General features: G+C 35.9%; 1 protein-coding gene across 1 annotated transcript in view; it reads left to right on the forward strand.

The window, feature by feature from the left end:
- The window catches only part of CROT (carnitine O-octanoyltransferase), a 60,298-nt gene that overhangs the window by 19,685 nt on the left and 19,769 nt on the right, over positions 1–20,844 (forward strand). Inside the window, exons 8-13 of the mRNA XM_008061310.2 lie at positions 2,548–2,641; positions 2,756–2,881; positions 4,128–4,229; positions 9,010–9,093; positions 9,173–9,280; positions 9,501–9,631. Of these exons, the coding sequence (XP_008059501.1) occupies positions 2,548–2,641; positions 2,756–2,881; positions 4,128–4,229; positions 9,010–9,093; positions 9,173–9,280; positions 9,501–9,631 (645 nt within the window). The remainder of the gene's footprint in view (positions 1–2,547; positions 2,642–2,755; positions 2,882–4,127; positions 4,230–9,009; positions 9,094–9,172; positions 9,281–9,500; positions 9,632–20,844) is intronic.

Consider the following 20,844-nt stretch of genomic DNA (forward strand, 5'->3'; position numbering starts at 1 on the left):
TGCTGGGATTACAGGCTGAGCCACCATGCAAGTGTGTCTGAGTCTGAGAGGTTAACTCAGTTACAGCTGTGAACTATTATGAGGGTCTTGGTCCAATGTGACTGCAACACATGTCTTTGAACTTAAGTAACATCTGCTGTGAACAGTATGTATTTCTCAGCACAAATCTCTTTGTTTTTTAGTTTTATTATTATTATGAAAATGTCAAACAATACTGAGTATTAATATTGATGGCAAAATAATTAGTAATAGATCATTGGATGAGTTAAAATAGAAATAAATCAAATGAGTGTTTCACTGATACATGATTCTACTACTAGCAAGCAGGTAGCACTTTGAAATAGATCACCCAGGACTGGGAATTTCTATGCAAAAGATGATGATGAGCCGGGCTCGGTGGCTCAGCTTGTAATCCTGCGCCTTTGGGAGGCTGAAGTGAGTGGACTGCCTGAGCCTGCGGGTTCGTGACTCGCCTGGGCAACTTGGCAAGCCCTCATCTCTACAATAAATCAAAAAATCAGCCAGGCGTGGTAGCGCATGCCTTGTAATTCCAGCTACTTGGAAGGCTGAGGCGGAAGGATTGCCGGAGCCCAGCAGGTCGAGGCTGCGGTGGCCGGGAGTGGCCACTGCACTCCAGTCTGGGCAACAGAGTGAGACTCCAACTCAAAAAAAAAAAAAAAAAAAAATATATATATATATATATATATATATAATTTAGGTTTAACTCATTTCCTTGTAACTTCTCTCTAAGAATGACAACCTTATAAAACGAATATGAAAACGGTCACTTCATAACTTAGGAATGAATGGACAGTCAAATACTGCATGTTCTCACTTATAAGTGGAAGCTAAATAATGTATGCACATGGGCGTAGAGAGTGGAATAATAGACACTTATGACTTGGAAGGGTGGAGCAAGGTGAAGGTTACGAAATTACCTAATGGTTTGGGTAATGGTTACACTAAAACCCCTGACTTTGCCACTACACATATATCCATGAAATAAGCTTGCACTTGTATCCTCTAAATCTTTAATTTAAAAAAAAGAGAGAAAATGGTCACTTCAGGGATCAGGAAAAGGTTTCATAGTCAAAACTGGTGTTTTGAGATGGTAAGGGTAGGGTAGCAAAAAGTACTATATGTAGCAAAACTGAGCTATATTTTGTTTAGAAATTCAGAATCGAGCTGGTTACTGTGCGCACAAACTGAAGAAGCAGTTTATTTGTCAAGTAATCAGGGAGAGAGGCAAGGCAAGTTTGCTCTTACCATAGTTTTCATATTGTTTGGTTAAGAAACCCTCATCTGCTCCACAGGACACCATTGATTTGCAAATAAAAGGGGAGAATTTTTCTGCAAGGAAATTATTTTTCATCAGTGTTATTGTTAATTTGTTATAATTGACAAATAGAGGAAATTATGCAAATCAATATCTGTGTGTTTGTCTGTTTTTCCAATTTTGAATAATGAAGCCACAAATAAGAGATGACTACTATGGTGTTTTTCTGACTATTTATTAAGCTACATTAGTATTTTAATTTATGTAATTCCTTAGCATGTGCCATAATGAAGTAGGATAAAACAAAACCTCTGGATTTTTGACTGATGAAAATATATTTCTTCGTGGGAGAACGCAGTCATTGACCTGCTTTATGTTTAAACCTACATGAAACTCATCAGAGTGGGAATATAAATTACTATGTGGGGGGAGGGAATAGTTTATCCTCATCCAAGAGAATCTTTATAAAGTTTAGAAGTAGCAAAATGGCACGTGAACACATTTAAAACTGATTACATGGTACTTTTTTTTTTTTTTTTTTGGTAAAACACAAATTTTAATTGTGCATATAATAAGTCCTTTGGTTAAATATATAGGCACATAGTTTTTTGGTGTTTTTTTGTTTTTTGTTTTTGTCAGAGTCTCACTCTGTTGCCCAGGCTCGAGTGCAATGGCACTCTCCCAGCCACCATGGCCTCAACCTGCTAGGCTCAGGAGATCCTTCTGCCTCAGCCTTCCAAGTAGCTTGAACTACCAGTGTGTGCCACCACGCCTGGCTAATTTTTCTTTATTGTAGAGATGAGGTCTCGCCAAGTTGCCCAGGCTGTTCTTGAACCCCGGGGCTCAAACAATCCTCTTACCTCTGCCTCCCAAAGTGCTGGGATTACAGGCTTGAGCCACCATGCTTGGCAGCACATAGTTTTTAGTTAGAAAAGATATACATGGTATTTGTAAGAATGATTGCCAGGATGAAAGGGGTATTTACTTGAAACCTGGAAATCCATGCACATTTTCAAAGTATAAATTATATGAGCCAAATTAAAATTTATTTGCTTAAATTATTTTTCAAATATATTTTTGGTGTTAATAGAACATATAATCACTTTTTAAAAAAGATGTGATGTAGGTAATAAATCTATTGCTGTTGAAGTCACAGTTGGTTTCTTTGGGTAATACTTAGGTACTGATCAATGTTACAACCTTTTAAAGGCCACACTAGTTACTGTCTGTCATTGCTCTTTTTGAATCTTCTTTCTTTAAATTTCCATAAGACAATTGACATTCATCTGCAAGAAGTGTGGTAGTGAACCTGATGGACCTGGGATAGCAGCATTAACCAGTGAGGAAAGAACTCAATGGGCTAAGGTTATGGTTTACACTTTTCTTGATGAATCTTTTATCTAACAAACTCTTGTGGTTTTCTTACCTTTGATTTTATCTAAATTGTAACATTTAGTCATTATCTCCTTACTCTTTTAGGCACGAGAATATCTGATTGGTCTTGATCCAGAGAACTTGACTTTGTTAGAAAAAATTCAGAGCAGTTTACTGGTATATTCCATAGAGGATGGCAGTCCGCATGTAACACCGGAGGATTATTCTCAGGTTCTTAACTGTCCTATTCTCTTTTTTTCTTCTTGCAGATTTTTCTGGAAGATTCTTGTATATATTGAATATGAGAAGTTTTTTTTTCTTTTTTTATATTCAGGCTCTTAAAACTTTTTCTTAGTTTTGAAGTATACTTGTACCAAATTGAAACTTAAATTAACAGTTCCTTGTAAATTCTTGCCACATTGTTTAGGTTCTTTTAGATATCTTTTATACTTTGTTTAAAGAAATATGACTGTTGTTCACATATCACATATCAGTGTTTCCCAACCTTTTCATTGATTGCATACACAGAAAAATTGCACAGAATGTTGGGTTAAGTGAACTTTTCTTAACAAAGGTGACATGAGAACCTACCCATAACCCACACTAGTGTATCTTGACACCTTTGTTGGGAGTGTCTGTCGTAAGAATTATATTACCCCTGTAAGTAATTCATTGTATTATTCGGTTTTATTGAACACACTGACATCAGTGGGTTTAAGGGTAAATATGGCCTTTGTTATTTATTCCCTCAAGGGGTGTCATTTCAGCTTCCTGGGAAATAATAAAACATAGTAATCATATTAAAACTGTCTTTTAAAAATACCTAAATTATTTTATAATGCATTTATTAATATTAAGTAATAGGAAAAAACATTCAGGATTGAAAAACCTTGTAGCTAGAAAACAACCTTTTTTTTTGAGAATTACCAAACTATTTAAAGAACATATTTTCATGTAGTGTTCAAATTTTTTTGACCACACACATATATTTATAATAGATGTTTCACAAAATAGTAATTACTTTTATTATCTATAATGCATTCTCATATTTCTGTTCTTTTTTGATAAAGAATATTGATTATGACACACTGATTTGGGCAAAAACCTACAGTTTGAAAAACAGGTTTAGTGGAATGTAAATTCTTAAATACTTTCTTTCTAACTAGACTTAAATCACTAACTTACCAAGGTCTCTAATACTATTCAAATTATAAAAGCCTTGTCCTTTCAATTGTATGTTCTATAAACATTCATGAATATTGTACCAGCATTTTCCTTTCTGGTAAGATTTTCTTAACTTGAAGTTTTGAAAAACAGCTGAAGTCAGGACTGTCTCTTGCATATAACAATGTTATCATTTTATTAAACTTGGTTGACCTGAAGAGGATGATGAGATGATGTATACATGTTAAGGATGCAAATGCTCACAAGCCAATGTTAAAAACATTTTAATTTGGAAAAATTAAATTTATTTTAGATAACTTCAGTGCTCCTTATTGGAGAGCCAAAAGTACGCTGGGGTGACAAATCCTATAACCTGATTTCCTTTTCTAATGGAGTCTTTGGCTGTAGTTGTGATGTAAGTATACTACTGAAGTTATTTTTTTCTCTTTTAATCTTTTAGGTTAGTTTAATGACAATAAACCACAAATACTTATGTTGTGCTGTGGTATAGTATAAGTAAATACTAATTTGGTTTTATGGAACTATAATAAAAGTTTAGTTATGAATTCTCAGTGAAAGTAGACTATAGGACAAATTATTTGTTTTCTTTAGTAAGGCTAACAGTTTGGTGTTTACTGTATCTGCGAAATGGAATTTACATATGTTATTTATGTAATATAAGCTCTTAAACTCAGTTATCTGCTTGCTAAGAATACCTCTTTTAAAAAATATGAATATGGCATTATGTATATGTTTAGGCACAGGGAAATGTATATAGATATATTCCTAAATTTCAAGATTTACCTAGTGTTAGGTTGGTGAGCTGAGTCATTGTCGCAGGTTTGCAAAGAATTGCAGGTAGATAAGGTGAAGGAGTGTTTATTCAGAAAGTAGATCAGAGAGAGAGAGAGAGCATGGGTCTAACTCTCCAAGATTGGAGAGGGGGCCAGATGCTTAAGGAACATTTGGTGGTGAATACTTGAAGCTGGGGTTTTTTAACACTTTTCTTTAGGGGGCAGGTAAGCATTTACAGGAGCTGGCTTCATGGAGATGGGGTCTATTTCTTGTATCTCTGATGACTGGATAGATGGAGGTGGTCGGTCATGGGTGGCCAATCACGTAGATGAGAAGGGGTAGGCCAGTAACTGAAAACAAATTCTTGGGACAAAGGTGATAACCTAAGAAAGGCTAGGCTGGGTCAGTGAAAGACAAATTCTTGGGAGATGTTAATATTAGCATCTTGTGAGAGTGTATATAGTATATAGTGTATACACACACACACACACACACACACACACACACACACACACACTCCACATTCACCTACCCGGGGACTAGAGAACTGGTTGTTCTTCTAGTTAGTGATTATTGGTGTGTTTGCCACATTGACCTAAATACATGGGTCTGCTCAAGGTCAGTGACCAGAGAAACTCCATTTTGGGCTCTGTCCTTAGTAACTAGGTAGCCATTTTCCTGAAATGACACATGATCCTTGAACATTATTTGGACTATGGATATTAAAATGTCTGGCAATTACTACCATTTTTTGTCTTCTTCGTAAAAAATTATAACTTCTGTTCTCCTCCCATGGTGTTCTTTACTAGTTCTATCTTTTAAATTTCCGGTAGGCATTTCGGAGGTCTATGAACCAAGAAAAAATTTTTAAACAGTTTAGTAGTTGTATTAATCAGCTTTAGGCGATAGAAATCTAAGTCAAACTGGCATTAGGTTAATAAGGCATTTGTTGGCAAGAGGTACTGCTAATACTGGGTAAGGCTGACTTCTAGCTTTCAAATACTTTCCTTAGAAATCTCTTTCCATTTTTTGGTACTACTTTCCTCTATATGACTTCATTTTTAGGTAGACTGTCCAATATGATTGTTGTACCTAGTTTCATGTCTTTATAGCTCTCTTCATTGTTTAGTGACCCCTGTGGAAATAGCCAGCTTCTTTTTTTCCAGTGGTTCAGCAAAAGTTCTGGGAATAATGCTCCTTGGTTGTGACTGGCCTGTGTAAATCATGTGCCCATTCCAGGGAATTATGTGTTCTGATTAGGCTTGCCTGAGTAACAAGCCCAATCTTGGCTTGTGGGTAGAACCAGTCTCATTCAAACTGCTGCAGAGTAGTGTGGTGGTTGCCTAAAGAACAATAAAGTATCTGTTATTTCAAAAGGATGTAGATTGGTTAATGAGCAGGTGCTAAAACTAAATGTCTATTGTAATAGCACATCAGAGCTAAATAAGAGGGTTGCCATGAGTCATTTGGAAGATTTGTTTTCTTTGTTCTTCCTTTGAATCTACTGTTGACAAAATATTTCTTGTTAATTGCCAGTTTTCTTTTCTTCAGCTCTTTGTTTGATTCTCTTTGACTTACTTCAATCTGGTTTGTGTAAGGTAGTCAACTGCATCCTGGCTTCTTCCCTCAATTTTTCTTTGACCTGTCTGCTGCAGTTGGTTACCTTTTCATATGTATTTTGACTCTGCCTCTTCCCCCTTATCAGTCTTTTCCTGTGTACTGATTCTGAAACTGACCTTAATATTAGTCTCACTTTTTTCTCTATGCCCTCTCTCTTCCCTGATTTAAATGGGTTTATTAACCATTTTTATACAGGTAACATGCAGTTATACTTTTCCAATTCCCCCCCCCCCTTTTTTTTTTTTGAGTTGGAGTCTCACTCTCACTCTGTCGCCCAGGCTGGAGTGCAGTGGCATGCTCACAGCCACCACAGCCTCAACCTGCTGGGTTCAGGTAATCCTTCCACCTCAGCCTTCTAGGTAGCTGGAACTACAGACATGCACCACCACTCCCGGCCAATTTTTTATTATTTATTGTAGAGATGAGGTCTCACCAAGTTGCCCAGGCTAGCAGTTTTTTGATTTTTGTTTTTTTACAAACAGTGCAGAGTTTTGATTTTTGTTTTTTTACAAACAGTGCAGAGTATGTAGAACATTAAAAAAAATTTTAAAATAACTTCTTAATCAAAGAATTCCACATGTCTTGATTTCTTCCACTGTTCATCAAGGTCAGATTCCTCTAAAGCTGGGCTCAAAACTTTCTTCAAGATAGCCCTTTTAAAGTAGGATTGATGCTTATTCCACAATTGTCCTGTAAGCCCACAATTTTTTTATTTTGGCTTCTTTTATCTCCACTTGAATATGAGTATACTGATGGAGACTTCAAAATGTCACCACCACAGTGGTTAGCAGTTTTCACCTATTATTTTTATTTTGAGAGTTGTGGTTTATTGTATGTTAAATTGTTCAAATTGGATGTTATTTTGTTATATAAGAGTAAGTTGATCTCATTATCAAGAACTCATCTTGCTTTCTCTCTCTTGTTCCCAAACCCCCAACCACCTTTTGCTAAATTTTTACTAATTTTACTGATTTTTACTAATAGCACTACATCCTGCACTTTACTCAAATTCAGGATGAAAATAACTTTATCTTTTCTATCTGTCAATAAGAATTTTGGGCCCATCATGAGTATACACCTCTCAGCTGAACTGAGATGCTTTTTTTATACTAAGTGTATGGACATGTATCATGTGCATACATTAATACAGGGCATCCCTGTCTGCCGTCCCCATCTACTGTTCCACACTGTTTCCCCTCAAAGGGAAACGTTTTGCCAACGTGGAAGAAGCAAAACAAAAAATGGCAGAAGCACAAAAGACATCAAAATGGACAAGTTCAAAAACTGTTTTGATCAGTGGAAAAAGCATCTCTATAGGTGTATTGCATCAAATGGGGAGTACTTTAAAGGTGACTGAAGTTTAAACATGTAAGAATAAATACATACCTTTTGTAAATAAGTTCCAGGTGTTTTGTGTCCCCCTCGTATTTTCTCCATTTAGTGAAAAAAATAAAAAGTAAAAAATATGTGAACAAATAAAGCATTAGAATAGCATTGCAATTTTTCAGATTTCCTAACTTTGAAAAAGAGTAGATTATTAGCTTTTCATCACAGAATAGGTGAATAGAATTATAAGCCAAAGAAACTTACATCCTTCAGTCTTGCCATTTCTTACTGGTTCCAGTAAAATAGTTAGAAAATGATATAGTTTGGGTGTTGACTTAATTGAAACAATATATGTAATCATATCTGAAAATTCTTTGTAAAATTATAGAGTACTACACAGTTGTGAGATGCAGTTAGAAAATGGGTTTGTCAGTGACTTATGAGTCTCATTATATGTGCCATTGCTAACAAATGAATTACTTATGCATTTCATATTGACCTCCCTTAAGAGGTCCCTGGTGTTGTGGTTGCTACCTAGTTGGTAACAATAAACCATTATTATGAGGTCCCTGGTTTTGTGGTTGCTACCTAGTTGGTAACAATAAACTATTATAGGCTCCACTGGCAGCAGAGCTATAGTGTTAGGATGATATTTACGGCACCTAATTAATACCTCTGAAATTGGGCCCATATCTCAAGACTTCTCTTTATTCCCTCCAAGAATTGCAGTGTCACATTGAATTGATAGATGACAATTGTATTTGATGTAAAGTGGTAGCAATAACACAGAGAAGGAGCCATCTGATGTAATTGTCATCAAAGGAACATGGGGAAAATAAGAGCAAAAATGTCCTCCAAAATAAATGATGGGAAAATTCACTTACTGCAATTCTTTTCTCTAAATATTGCTGTCACACCTGTAACATCCACCCTATCCTTCCCACATTTCTTAAACAGTGATAATTATTTCTGCCATATCTGGACACTCTTGTAGAGATATATACACAAAATAGTTATGCTTTCTAATACATATGTGACCTATGTCTTTACCCAAAGAAACTCATTCCTGTCCCAGATGCCTTCATTTAATCTGCCATTCTCATTTGCTTTTCCATACTGCTCTTACAATTCCAGAACATCTTAGCGTTATATATATATCTGCCTTCTAGTAAAAATAGCAGTTAATCTCTAGATTGTTCATATTTATTTTACACACCTGCAGTGACCCCAAGAGTCCTACATAGGTGCTTCCAACTTTAAACGTTTGTTATTTTTTCAAAAAACAAAGTACATCAGTTATTATACTATAGGACATCCTACATTTTTATCATTAGGGCGTGAGGCATTTGAGGATTCTGTCCTTTATTAACTGTTGAGAATGGAGGCAAAGTGGAAATATTGAGTCTAGTTTTAAGTTAACAAAACATTCACAATCTTGTGTACTTTCATTTTAGCATGCACCTTTTGATGCAATGGTTATGGTGAATATCAGCTATTATGTGGATGAGAAAATTCTTGAGAATGAAGGAAGGTGGAAGGTATGCTAGAACAAATACTTATTCTTTTCCCACTGATGTTTTTACAGATAAAGTATCTTTAGGTCTTCCCCATTTTCAGGGTTCAGAGAAAGTACGGGATATACCATTTCCAGAAGAGCTTATGTTCACTGTGGATGAGAAAATATTACATGACATCAACCAAGCCAAAGACCAGTATCTCAAGGAGGTAGATTTTTTACTTTTTTTCTTAAATAGTAATTCTTTCTCTTTTAATTGCCATATATAAAAATGTAGCTGTTCAAGCATGTTGTCATAAAGCATTTTAAAATTATACTTCTAATTCTTTATGCCTGATGATTACTTTAATACGTGTGATAATTTTGTTCTCTTTGGTGTAGTCTCCATAGGTTTATTTTTCACTATTTCCATTTAATGTGTTTTGTTAGGCATCTGATCTGCAGGTTGTGTCTTATGCTTTTACATCTTTTGGCAAAAAGCTAACCAAGAAGAAGACACTTCACCCTGATACATTTATTCAGCTTGCACTTCAGCTGGCCTATTACAGACTTAATGGACGGTAAGGACTATTCATTTTCCACTTTCAGAATCTTGAAGGGCAAGGGTATATCTTTTCCTTAACTATTTCATCCTAACTTCTCTGTTTTTTCTCACCTTTTTTTCCTCCAGTTGGCACTGTGTCCCACTTTGGTTCCAGTTTTAAATTAACAAAATATTCAAAATATTGGTTAAACTAATTCCTTATATTATTTGTAAGTATTGTAAACGGAATTGTCTTCTTGATTTCTTTTTCAGGTTGTTTGCTATTGGTGTATGGAATCCTGATTTTCGTATGTTGATTTTATATCCTGCAATTTTTGCTGAATTACTTTATTAGTTCTAATAGTTTTTTAACTAAGTCTTTAAAATATGAGATCTTATCTGCAAACAAGGACAGCTTGACTTCTTTGCAATTTGGACGCCTTTTGTTTCTTTCTCTTTCCTAATTGTTCTGGTGGAGACTTCCAATACTATATTGAACAAAAAATGGGGAAAGTGGGTACCCTTGGCTTGATCTAGATCTTAGAAGAAAGACTCAGTTTTCCCCATCCAGTGTGATGTTAGCTGTGGATTTGTCACATGTGGCCTTTGTTATTCTTAAGCATATTCCTTTTTTACCTTTTGAGATTTCGTACCATGAAAGGATATTGAATTTTTTAAAATGCTTTATTAGCATCTATTGAAATGAGCATATGGTTTTTGTCATTCATTTTGTTGATATGATGTATCATGCTTATTGACTTGCTGTGTGTGTGTGTGTGTGTGTGTGTGTGTGTGTGTGTGTGTGTGTGTGTTGGGTCTCACTCTGTTGCCCAGGCTGGAGTGCAGTGGCACCATCACGGCTCACCACATCCTTGACCTTCTGGGCGCAGGCAATCCTTCTTCCCTTGCTTCAGAAGTAGCTGGGACTACAGGCACAAACCAGCACACACTCAACTAATTTTTTGTAGAGATGAAGTCTTGCTGTGTTGCCTATGCTGGTATCAAACTCTTGAGTTCAAGCAATCCTCCCACTGTAGCCTCCCAAAGTGCTGGATTGCAGGCATGAGTTAGCACACCTGGCCAGATTGACATATGTTAAACCATCCTTGTATCCCTGGGATTAATGTAACCTGATCATGATGAATGATCATTTAAAATGTTGTTGAATTCAGCTTGCTAGTATTTTGTTGAGGATTTTTGCATCTGTGTTCATCAGGGATATTGGCCTGTAGCTTACTTTTTTAGTTGTACGCTTGTCTGGTTTTGGTATCAGGGAATGAGTTTGTAAGTATTTTCTCCTTGTTACTTTTTTGGGATAGTTTGAGCATAATTGGCATTAAAATTATAGTAAACATTCAGCAGTGAAGCCACCAGATCCTAAGTTTTGGGAGACTTTTTATTGCTTTAATCTCATTATTTTGTTAATAGTCTATTCAGATTTTTTTTTTTTTTTTAGTTTGAGTCTTTCTTCATCACCCAGATTGGAGTGCAGTGGCACACACACTCACAGCCACCCCAGCTTCAACCTGCTGGGCTCCGGCGATCCTTCCACCTCAGCCTTCCAAGTAGCTGGAACTGCAGGCACGTGCTACCATGCCTAGCTAATTTTTTATTTATTGTAGAGATGAAGTCTTGCCAAGTTGCCCAAACTAGTCTCAAACCCACAGACTCAGGCAATCCATTCACTTCGGCCTCCCAAAGTGCTGGGATTATAAACTGAGCCACCGAGCCCAGCTGATTTTTTTGTTTCTTTATGGTTTAATCTCAGTAGGTTGCATTCATCCAAGAATTTATTCATTTCTTCTAGATTTTCTAATTTGTTGGCATATAGTTATTCATAATAGTCTCTAATAATCCTTTGTAATAATCCTTTGTATTTCTGTAGTTCAGGTTGTAATATGCCGTTTCTCATTTCTGATTTTATTTATTTAGATATTTTTCTTATTCTAGCTATTAACGTTTTATTGATTTTCTTTATCTGATAAAAAAACAAACTTTTCATTTTGGTGACTTTTATATTTTATATTACTTTTTAGTCTCAATTTCATTTACTTCTGCTGTGATCTTTATTATTTCTTTCTTTTTTTTTTTTTTTTTTTTTTTTTTTAGTTGGAGTCTCACTCTGTCACCCAGACTGGAGTGTAGTGGCTGCTTCCAGCCACTGCAGCCTCGACCTGCTGGGCCCCGGCGATGTAGAGAAGAGGTCTTGCCAAGTTGCCCAGGTGGATCTCGAACCCGCGGGCTCAGGCAATCCACTCACCTCAGCCTCCCAAAGCACAGGATTACAGGCTGAGCCACCAAGCCGGGCTATTATTTCTTTCTTTTCACTACTTTTGGGTTTGATTTGTTATTGCTTTTTTAGTTTTTTGAGGTGCATCATTAGGTTATTTATTTGAAGTCTTGTACTTTTTTGTATGCATTTATTGCTATAATATTCCTTCTTGGTATTGCTTTTTTGCTGTTTCGTAGGTTTTGGTTTGTTCTGTTTCCATTTTCATTTGTTTCACAAAATTTTAAAATTTTTTTCTTAATTTCCTCATTAACCCATTGATTATTCAGGAGCATGTTTGTTGAATTCCCATGCATTTTAACAGTTTCCATAGTTCCTCTTGTTATTGATTTCTAGTTTTATTCCATTCTGGTCTGAGAAGATCCTTGATATGATTTCAGTTTTTAAAAATTTGTTAAGACTTGTTTTCTTGACTAACATGTGATCTATCCTAGGAAATGTTCCATGTCTGATGAGAAGAGGGTATATTCTGCAGCAGTTGGATAATGTGTTCTGTAAATGTCAGGTTCATTGGTCTGGAGTGTAGTTTAACTCTGATATTTCTTTATTGATTTTCTGTCTGGATGATTTGTCCATTGCTGAGAGTGAGTGTTGAAGTCCCCTGTTATTATTGTGTTGTAGTCTGTCTCTCCCTTTAGATCTATTAATATTTGCGTTATTTATCTGGGTGCTTTGGTGTTGAGTGTGTGTATGTTTATGAATGTTATATCCTCTTGCTGAATTGGCCCCTTTATCATTATATAATCATTTCCTTGTCTCTTTTTACAGTTTTTGACTTTAAGCTTATTTTATCTAATATTAGTATTACTGTCCTGCTCTTTTAGTTTCCATTCGCATGGAATATCTTTTTCTACTTCTTCATTTTCAGTCTATGTGTGTCTTTACAGGTGAAGTGTTTCTTATAGGTAGCATATAGTGGGGTCTTTTTTTTTTTTAACCCACTCAGCTACTCTATGTCTTTGAATTGGAGGATTTAGTCCATTTCATTCAATATTATTATTAATAAATATGGACTTACTACTGCCATTTTGTTTCTTTTTTTGTGATTTGTAACTCTGCTTTTCCTTTCTTCTTTTCTTACTCTCTTATTTTGTGATTAAGTGAATTTTCTCTGGTAGTATGTTTTAATTTCTTGCTTCTTGTTTTTAGTGCATCTGTTATATAGGTTTTGGCTTTGTGATCACCATGAGGTTTACAAAAAAATCTTAAAGTTATGACAAGGTTTTTTGGTTTTTTTTTTTTTGAGTTGGACTCTCATTCAGTTGCCCAAGTTGGAGTGCAATGACACACTCATGGCCACCCCAGCCTCTACCTTCTGGGCTCAGGTGATCCTTCCACCTCAGCCTTCCAAGTAGCTGAAACTACAGGTGTGTGCCATCATACCCAGCTAATTTTTTGATTTATTGTAGAGATGAGGTCTTGCCAAGTTGTCCAGGCTGTTCTCAAACCATAGACTCAGGCAGTCCTCTCACCTCCGCCTCCCAAAGTGCTGGGATTACAGTCGTGAGCCACCATGCCTGGCCTATAACAAGGTCTTTTAAACTGATGACAATGTAACTCTGGTTGAAAAGAAAAGAAAAAAAGCTGGCAAACAAAAAAGGAAACACTACACTTAATCTCCGTTTTCTCCACATTTTGACTTTTTGTTATCTTTATTTACATCTTTTTTATTTTGCCTATCTCTTACAAAATTGTTGTAGTTATTGTTGATAGATTTGTTCATTAATCTTTATACTAAACATGTGAATGGTTTGTACACCACAATTATAGTATTAGAGTATCCTGAATTTGTCTGTGTACTTACTTTTAGCTGAGAGTTTTACCTTCAAATACTTTCTTGTTGAACATTAGCATCCTTTTCATTCAGATTGAAAAACTTCCTTTAGCTTGTATGACAGGTCTGGTGTTGATGAATTCCCACATCTTTTTCTTTTCTTTTTTATTGTCACTTGGCATCATTTATCCCACAGTTTTTGTTTGTCTGGAAAAGTCTTTATCGTCTCTTCATTTTTGAAGGATCACTTTGCTAGGTATAGTATCCGCAGTTGGTAGTATTTTCCTTCAGCACTTAGAATATTTCATCCTCTCCCTCCTAGCCTGTAGGTTTTCTGCTGACAAGTCTGATGCCAGATGAATCAGAGATTTTCTATATATTATTTGCTTCTTTTCTCTTACTGCTTTTAGGTTCCACCCTTTGTCCTTGACCTTTGAGAGTTTGATTATTATATTCCTTGAGGTAGTCTTATTTGTATTGAATCTGTTTGGTGATCTTTGACCTTCCTGTGCCTGGATATTTATATTTTTCTCTAGATTTAGAAAACTTTCTTTTATTATTTATTTGAATAAAACTTCTAGCCCTTGCTTTTTCTCTACTCCCTCTTGAAAGCTAGTGACTTTGATTTGCTTTTTTGAGGCTATCCTCTAGATCTCATAAGTGTTCTTTGTTCCTTTTTATTCTTTTTTTCTCCTCTGACTGTGTATATTTCCAAATAACCTATCTTTGAGCTCACTAATTCTTTCTTCTCCTTGATCAGTTCTTCTGTTGACACTGTCCAGAGCTTTTGTGTGATTGGCTGTTGTATTTCTCAGTTCTAAGATTTCTGTTTGATTTTTTAAATGATTTCCATTTATTTGTTAAATTTCTCTGATAAATTTATGAATTACTCTATTGTGCTGTCTCAGAGTTTGCTGAGTTTTCCCTCAGAGCTGCTGTTTTGCATTCTTGTTTTGCAAGTTCACACATTGCCTTCTTTTTTTTTTTTTTTTTTTGAGTCGGAGTCTCACTCTGTCACCCAGACTGGAGTGCAGTGGCTGCTGCCGGTCACCACAGCCTCAACCTACTGAGCTCAGAGATCCTTCCACCTCAGCCTTTCAAGTAGCTGGGACTACAGGCACGCACTACCACACCCGACTAATTTTTTGATTTATTATAGTGATGAGGTCTCGCCAAGTTGCCCAGGCAGGTCTCGAACCCACAGGCTCAGGCAATCCACTCATCTCAACCTCCCAAAGCGCGGGATTATAGACTGAGCCACCAAGCCTGGCTTCTTCAGATTGGTTACTGGCTCCTTGTTTTGTTCATTAGGGGAGGTCATGGTTTCATGTTTGCTCTTGTTTTTGTTGTTGTTGTTTTTAATGGAAGTAGGTCTAGTATAACTGTCTAGAGGTTTTGTGTAGATTGACTGTTGAGTTCCCCGAACCCAAGATGGCTGCTTTTTCAGCACTAGATGGCAGCTTAATCTAGATTTTCTGCAGCTCTTGGAATAGTTTGGAGTGTTGACTGTCCTAGATTATGGGTGGGTGGGTTGGGAGACCCTAAAAAGGATAATCTGGCTGTGTAGGAAGGCTCACTAGGGGTTCTTGCCCAGAGAGTTCATGAAGTGTTCTCCCTTTAACATGGTGCTGCTGTATAACCTCCCTGACTTGGTGTCTTTTCTGACTGAGATGAAGAGCAGCCAGTGAGTTTCATGTACTGAGGGTTGCTAGCCCCATTGCCACCCTTTGTCTCTGGCTGCTATTGAGATTTTTCACCCTACAGGCACTCACAATGCTTCCCCTCGGTTGAGACAGGAATGTTTTTTCAGCAAAGGAACCCAAGATGGAGGAAGAGGTGGCTGTCTGCTTTGATTTCACTTCTTCCAGTTTAGAAACTGTAAGTCCATGGAAGCTTTTCCACTGGGGCCTCGCAGCTTGAAGGAGAGCTGTCATGAATGGAGAGGTCCATTTCTCATACTTTCTGCTTGAAGTTTTTCACTGGAATGTTATAGTCTTAGTTTTGATTTCTGGAATACTGGTGATAATCTTGGCACTGGCTAGTTGTTTTGGGTTTTCTGTTGGAAATTGCCATGGTAGTAATTTTGCTTTTTTATCCTACCTAAGAATATCTGTCTTTAAATGTGGTGTTTAGATAATTAAATTTAACATAATTATCAATAAATTTGGGTTAAAGTCTACCATATTAACCTTTTGTTTAAATCTCATCTGTTCTCTTTTCCTTCATTTTCTTTTGACTTTTAGAGTTTAAAAAAAAATCATTTTATTTTATTTCCAGTGTCAGATATACTGTTTTTTTAAAGTACAGTTGACCCTTGAACAATGAGGAGGTTAGAGGCCCTGTTTCCATGTGCAGTTGAAAACCAAGTATGACTTTTGACTCCCCCAAAGCTTAATTACTGATAGCCTATTCTTGACAAGAAGCTTTACCAATAACATCAACAGTCTATTAAGACATATTTTGTAGGTTATATGTATTATCTACTGTATCCTTACAATGAAGTAAGCTAAAGAAAAGAAGATGTTATTAAGAAAATCATAAGGATGAAAAATGTGTTTACCATTAACCAAGTGGAAGGGGATTATTGTACAGGTCTTCAACCTTGCTGTCTTGAGTAGGCTGAGGAAGGAGGATGAAGCAAAGGGCTTGGTTTTGCTGGATCAGGGATGACAGAGACAGAAGAAAATTTATGTATAAGCAGACCTGCACAGTTTAAATCCCTGTTGTTTAGGAGTCAACTGTAGTTGCACAAAGGTTTGCAAAAATATCTGCAAACTTATCACACTCTACTGTTAAATAATATTTTCCACTTCAAATATGATATAAGAACCTTAAAACAGAATGTCTCTGTTTTCCTTCCCCATTCTTTGTGCTGCTGTTGTCATACATTATACTTCGACATACGTTATAAGCACAACACAGTTTTGATATATTTGTTAAACAATTAATTATCTTTTTTATTGTGGTAAAATGTATACAACATAAAATTTGCTATTTTAAACATTTTTGATTGTACAGTGCAGTGGCTTTAATTACATTCACAATGTTGTGCAGCCAACACTGCTATTTTCAAAACTTTTTTATCACCACAAACAGAAACTGTGTACTTGTTAAGCAATAACTCCTCATTCCTCAGCCTCTGGTAACCTCTAATCTTATCTCTGTGTATTTGCTTGATCTAGATATTTCATGTAAATAGAATCATACAACTTTTGTGTCTGGATCATGTCACTTAGGATAATCTTCTCAAAGTTCATTAATGTTGTGGAATCAGAAAAACATTTTTGTATGGCCAAATAACATTTTCATTATCTGAATATATACTACAGTTTGCTATATTTTGTTTATCCATTCATCTGTTGATAGACACTGTATATCTTCTTTATCAAAATGTCTGTTCAAGTCCTTTGCACATGTGTTAATTGAACTCTCTTTTTGTTGTACGATTGTAGGAGTTCTTTATATTTTCTAGATATTAAACCCTTGTCACATATGATTTGCAAATATTTTCTCCCATTCTGTAGGTTGTCTTTTTCTCTCTTAATAGTATCCTTTGATGCACAAAGTTTTAAACTTTGATAAAGTCCAATTTATTTTTTTTCTTCTATTGCTTGTGCTTTTGGCGTCATGTACAAGAAGTCATTGCCAAATTCAATATCATAAAGCCTTTCCCTTGTGTTTTCTTCTAACAGTTATATAGTTTTAGTTCTTATTTTAGGTCTTTCTGTTTTGAATTCATTTTTATGTATAGTATAAGGTAAGACTCTGAATTAGAGTTCTCCAGAGAAACAGAACCAATAGGAGATATATAGAGAAAGAAAGGGGTGAGGGAGATTGATTTATTGTGGGAATTGGTTATATGATTAGGTAGGCTGAGAAGTCCCACAATCTGTCATCTACTAGCTAGAGAACCAGGACTGCAGGTGGTATAGTTTAAAACCCCCCTCGAAAAGCCTGAGAAATGGGTGGAGGCACAATGATGCAAGTCCTAGTTCAAATCTGGACACTTGAGAACCAGGAACATCAGTGTCTGAGGGTAGGAAATATGGACATTGCAGCTCAGTTGGAGCAGAATTGCCTTTTCTCTACCTTTCTTCTCTCTTCAGGTTCTCAACAGTTTGAATGATACCCACACACATTAATTTTGGTGGCCTTCTTTACTCAGTTTACTGATTCAAATGCTAATCTCTTTTGAAACACCCTCATGGGTACTCCCAGAAATGCTTTACTCCCAGAAATGGGCTGGTTATCCCTTAGCCCACTCTAGTTGACATATAAATTTAACCATATCAGAATCCATCTTCACTGTTTTGCATTTGGATATACCAGGACTGTTTTTGAAAATACTGTGCTTTTCTCCCATGAGTGGTCTTGGTACCCTTGTTGAAAATTAATTGACTAAAAATATAAAGGTTTATTTCTGGGCTGCTAATTCTATTCCATTGGTTTGCATGTCTATCCTTGTGTCAGTACCACCACACTGTTTTTATTATTTTGGCTTTCTGGTAAGTTTGAAACCTGAAAGTATGAGTTTTTCAACTTTGTTTTTTCAAGAATGTTTTTTCTATTCTAGGTTCCTTGAAATTCTGTATACACTTTTGAATGAGTTTTTCTTTTTCTGCAGAAACACTATTGGAATTTTGCTAGCAATTGCAATGAGTCTGTAGATCACTTTGATTTTATTTTTTAGTCTTAGCAATATTGAGTCTTTCAATCCATAAACATGAAATACCTTTCTGTTTATTTAGGTCATCTTAAATTTCTTTCAACAATGTCTTGTAGTTCTTGATATGCATATTTTTTATCTCCCTGGTTAAATTTGATCCTTAGTATCTTATTCTTTTTGATGCCCATTGTAAATGGAATTGTTTTCTTAATTTTCTTTTCCGATCAGTCATTGCTAATGTATAGAAACACAATAGATTTTTTTTTTTTTAGTGTCAATTTTGTCTTCTGAAATTTTGCTGAATTTATTAGCTTTAATAGTTTTCTGGTGAACTCTTTAGGGTTTTCTAAATATGAGGTCAGTTTATCTGTAAATAGAGATAGTTTTACTTTTTCCTTTCTAACTTGGATGCCTTTTAACTTTTTTTCCTCTGGTTGGAACATCCAGTATGATGCTGAATAGAAGTGGCGAGACTTTTTTTTCCTCGGATGGGAAGTTTTTAGTCTATCACCATTGAGTATGATTTTAGCTATCAGTTTTTCACAGGTGCCCTTTATCATGTTGTTGATGAAAGATCCCAAACTCTGTAAAATATTGTAAGATGGTTTATTCTTGAGCCAAAACTGAGTACATAAACCTGTATACACTCAGGAGGGCCTAAGAATGTGTGCCCACTGTGACCAAAGGTGGTTTGATTATATACACTTTAGGAAGGTGGAAGTTACAAGAAACCATAAATCAATATGTGTGATATTTTCATTGGTTTGGTCTAGGAAGGAGGGACATTTCCAAGTGGGGGCTTGCAGGTAAAAGGCAGATTTAAAGATTTCTTGACTGGTAATTTTGTTATTCTTATCTAAGGATTTGAGAAATCGGTAGAGGAGATGCTTTTGTTAGAATAAGGGAATAGAAAACTCCAGGTCTCTTGATATGTAGATGAAGTTAAGATATTTTGCTATAACAAAGAATGGAAAGACTTTAGGTTTGTTGATATGTAGATGAAGTCCTATATGTGACAGACTTCAGGGAGGGTAGACAAATGTCTTACAAGTCTCCCTGGGAGTCTGGTAATCCTTCTGTTGGTCGCTTTGCTGTGCCATAAGATATTTTGCTTTTCTATTCGTTTGTTATGTAATGTTATGCCAAAGTTAGATTGGAAAACTATAGAGTAATAAAACCCTGTTTGGTGAGTCTTTATCAGGCAGTGATTCCTAAGCCTCTTAGTTAGGAACGTGGATAAGAGAAAAAGTTCATGTTCGGTCCTCAATGTTAAGGAACTTTCCTTCTACTCCTAGTTTATTGAGTGTTTTTATTATGAAAGGGTGTAGCCTTTTGTCAAATGCTTTTTCTGTATCAACAGAGATAGGTGATCGTGTAGATCTTTTTTTTCATTCTATTCAAGTGATATGTTACTTTGATTTTCATATATTGAACTACTCTTGCACTCCTGATGTAAATCCCACTTGATCATGGCATATAATACTTTCAATATGTCACTGAATTCAGTTTGCTACTATTTTGTTGAGGATTTTTGTTGTACTTACAAAGGATATTGTGCAGGCCTGCCTTCTCAAGGAGACATCCTCAGTCTTGGGCTTCTCCAGGGTGTTACAACCTCTTACCTGAATCCCAAAGCTCCCACAAAAGCACTATTGTTGATGGGTGATTGCAAAATCAGTGTTTCTGTTGGGAATGTGGGGGGAGGGGAGGAAAGACAAGGGCTGGAGATGTCCTGTTCCATCATCTTACTGATGTTACCCTGTGGGTCAATTTCTGTAGTTTTTTTTTTTTTCTCTTGCTCCTGTCCTCAGTATGCCTGTTCATTTTTTATTGACTGCTGAACATTATTTTAGAAAGATTATAGGATAGCACTGCCCAATTATTGAGAGATAATGCAAGTCACAATTTATATATAATTTTAAACTCATGTCAGCCATATTTTTTAAAGAGGTGAGATTTATTTTAATAATATACTCAGCCCAACTGTCCATTTTCACTTGCTCTGAGTACCTGAGACTGGGTAATTTATAGAGAAAAGAAACTTATTTCTTACATTTCTGAGAACTAGGAAATCCAGAAAGTGTGGCGCTAGCATCTACTTGGCTTCTGGTAAGAGCCTTCTTACTGCTTCATAACACGGCAGAAGGTATCACATGATGAGTGGGCAAGAGCATGCCATCTCAGGTCTCTAGAACTTCCTCTTCCTATAAATTCACCAGTCCCATTACGTGACCTCACCCTGATGATCCTATCTAATCCTAGTTACCTCCCAAAGGCTCCATCTCTAAATGCCATCAACATATGAATTTAAGGATTAAATTTCCAACACATGAAATTTGAGGGACACATTTAAGCCATAGCACCAGCATATCAAAATATTATTTCAACATATAAGCAATATAAAAATTGTTAATGAGATAATTTCTTCTTTTTGCATGAAATGTTTAAAATCTAATTTATCTATTTTAGTGCACTTCAGATTGGACTAGCTACATTTCATGTGCTTTCACATGTGTTAAT

This window comes from Carlito syrichta, unplaced genomic scaffold (assembly GCF_000164805.1).
Source record: "Carlito syrichta isolate Samal-C Ts95f unplaced genomic scaffold, Tarsius_syrichta-2.0.1 Scaffold305203, whole genome shotgun sequence".
NCBI classification, from domain to species: Eukaryota; Metazoa; Chordata; class Mammalia; order Primates; family Tarsiidae; genus Carlito; species Carlito syrichta.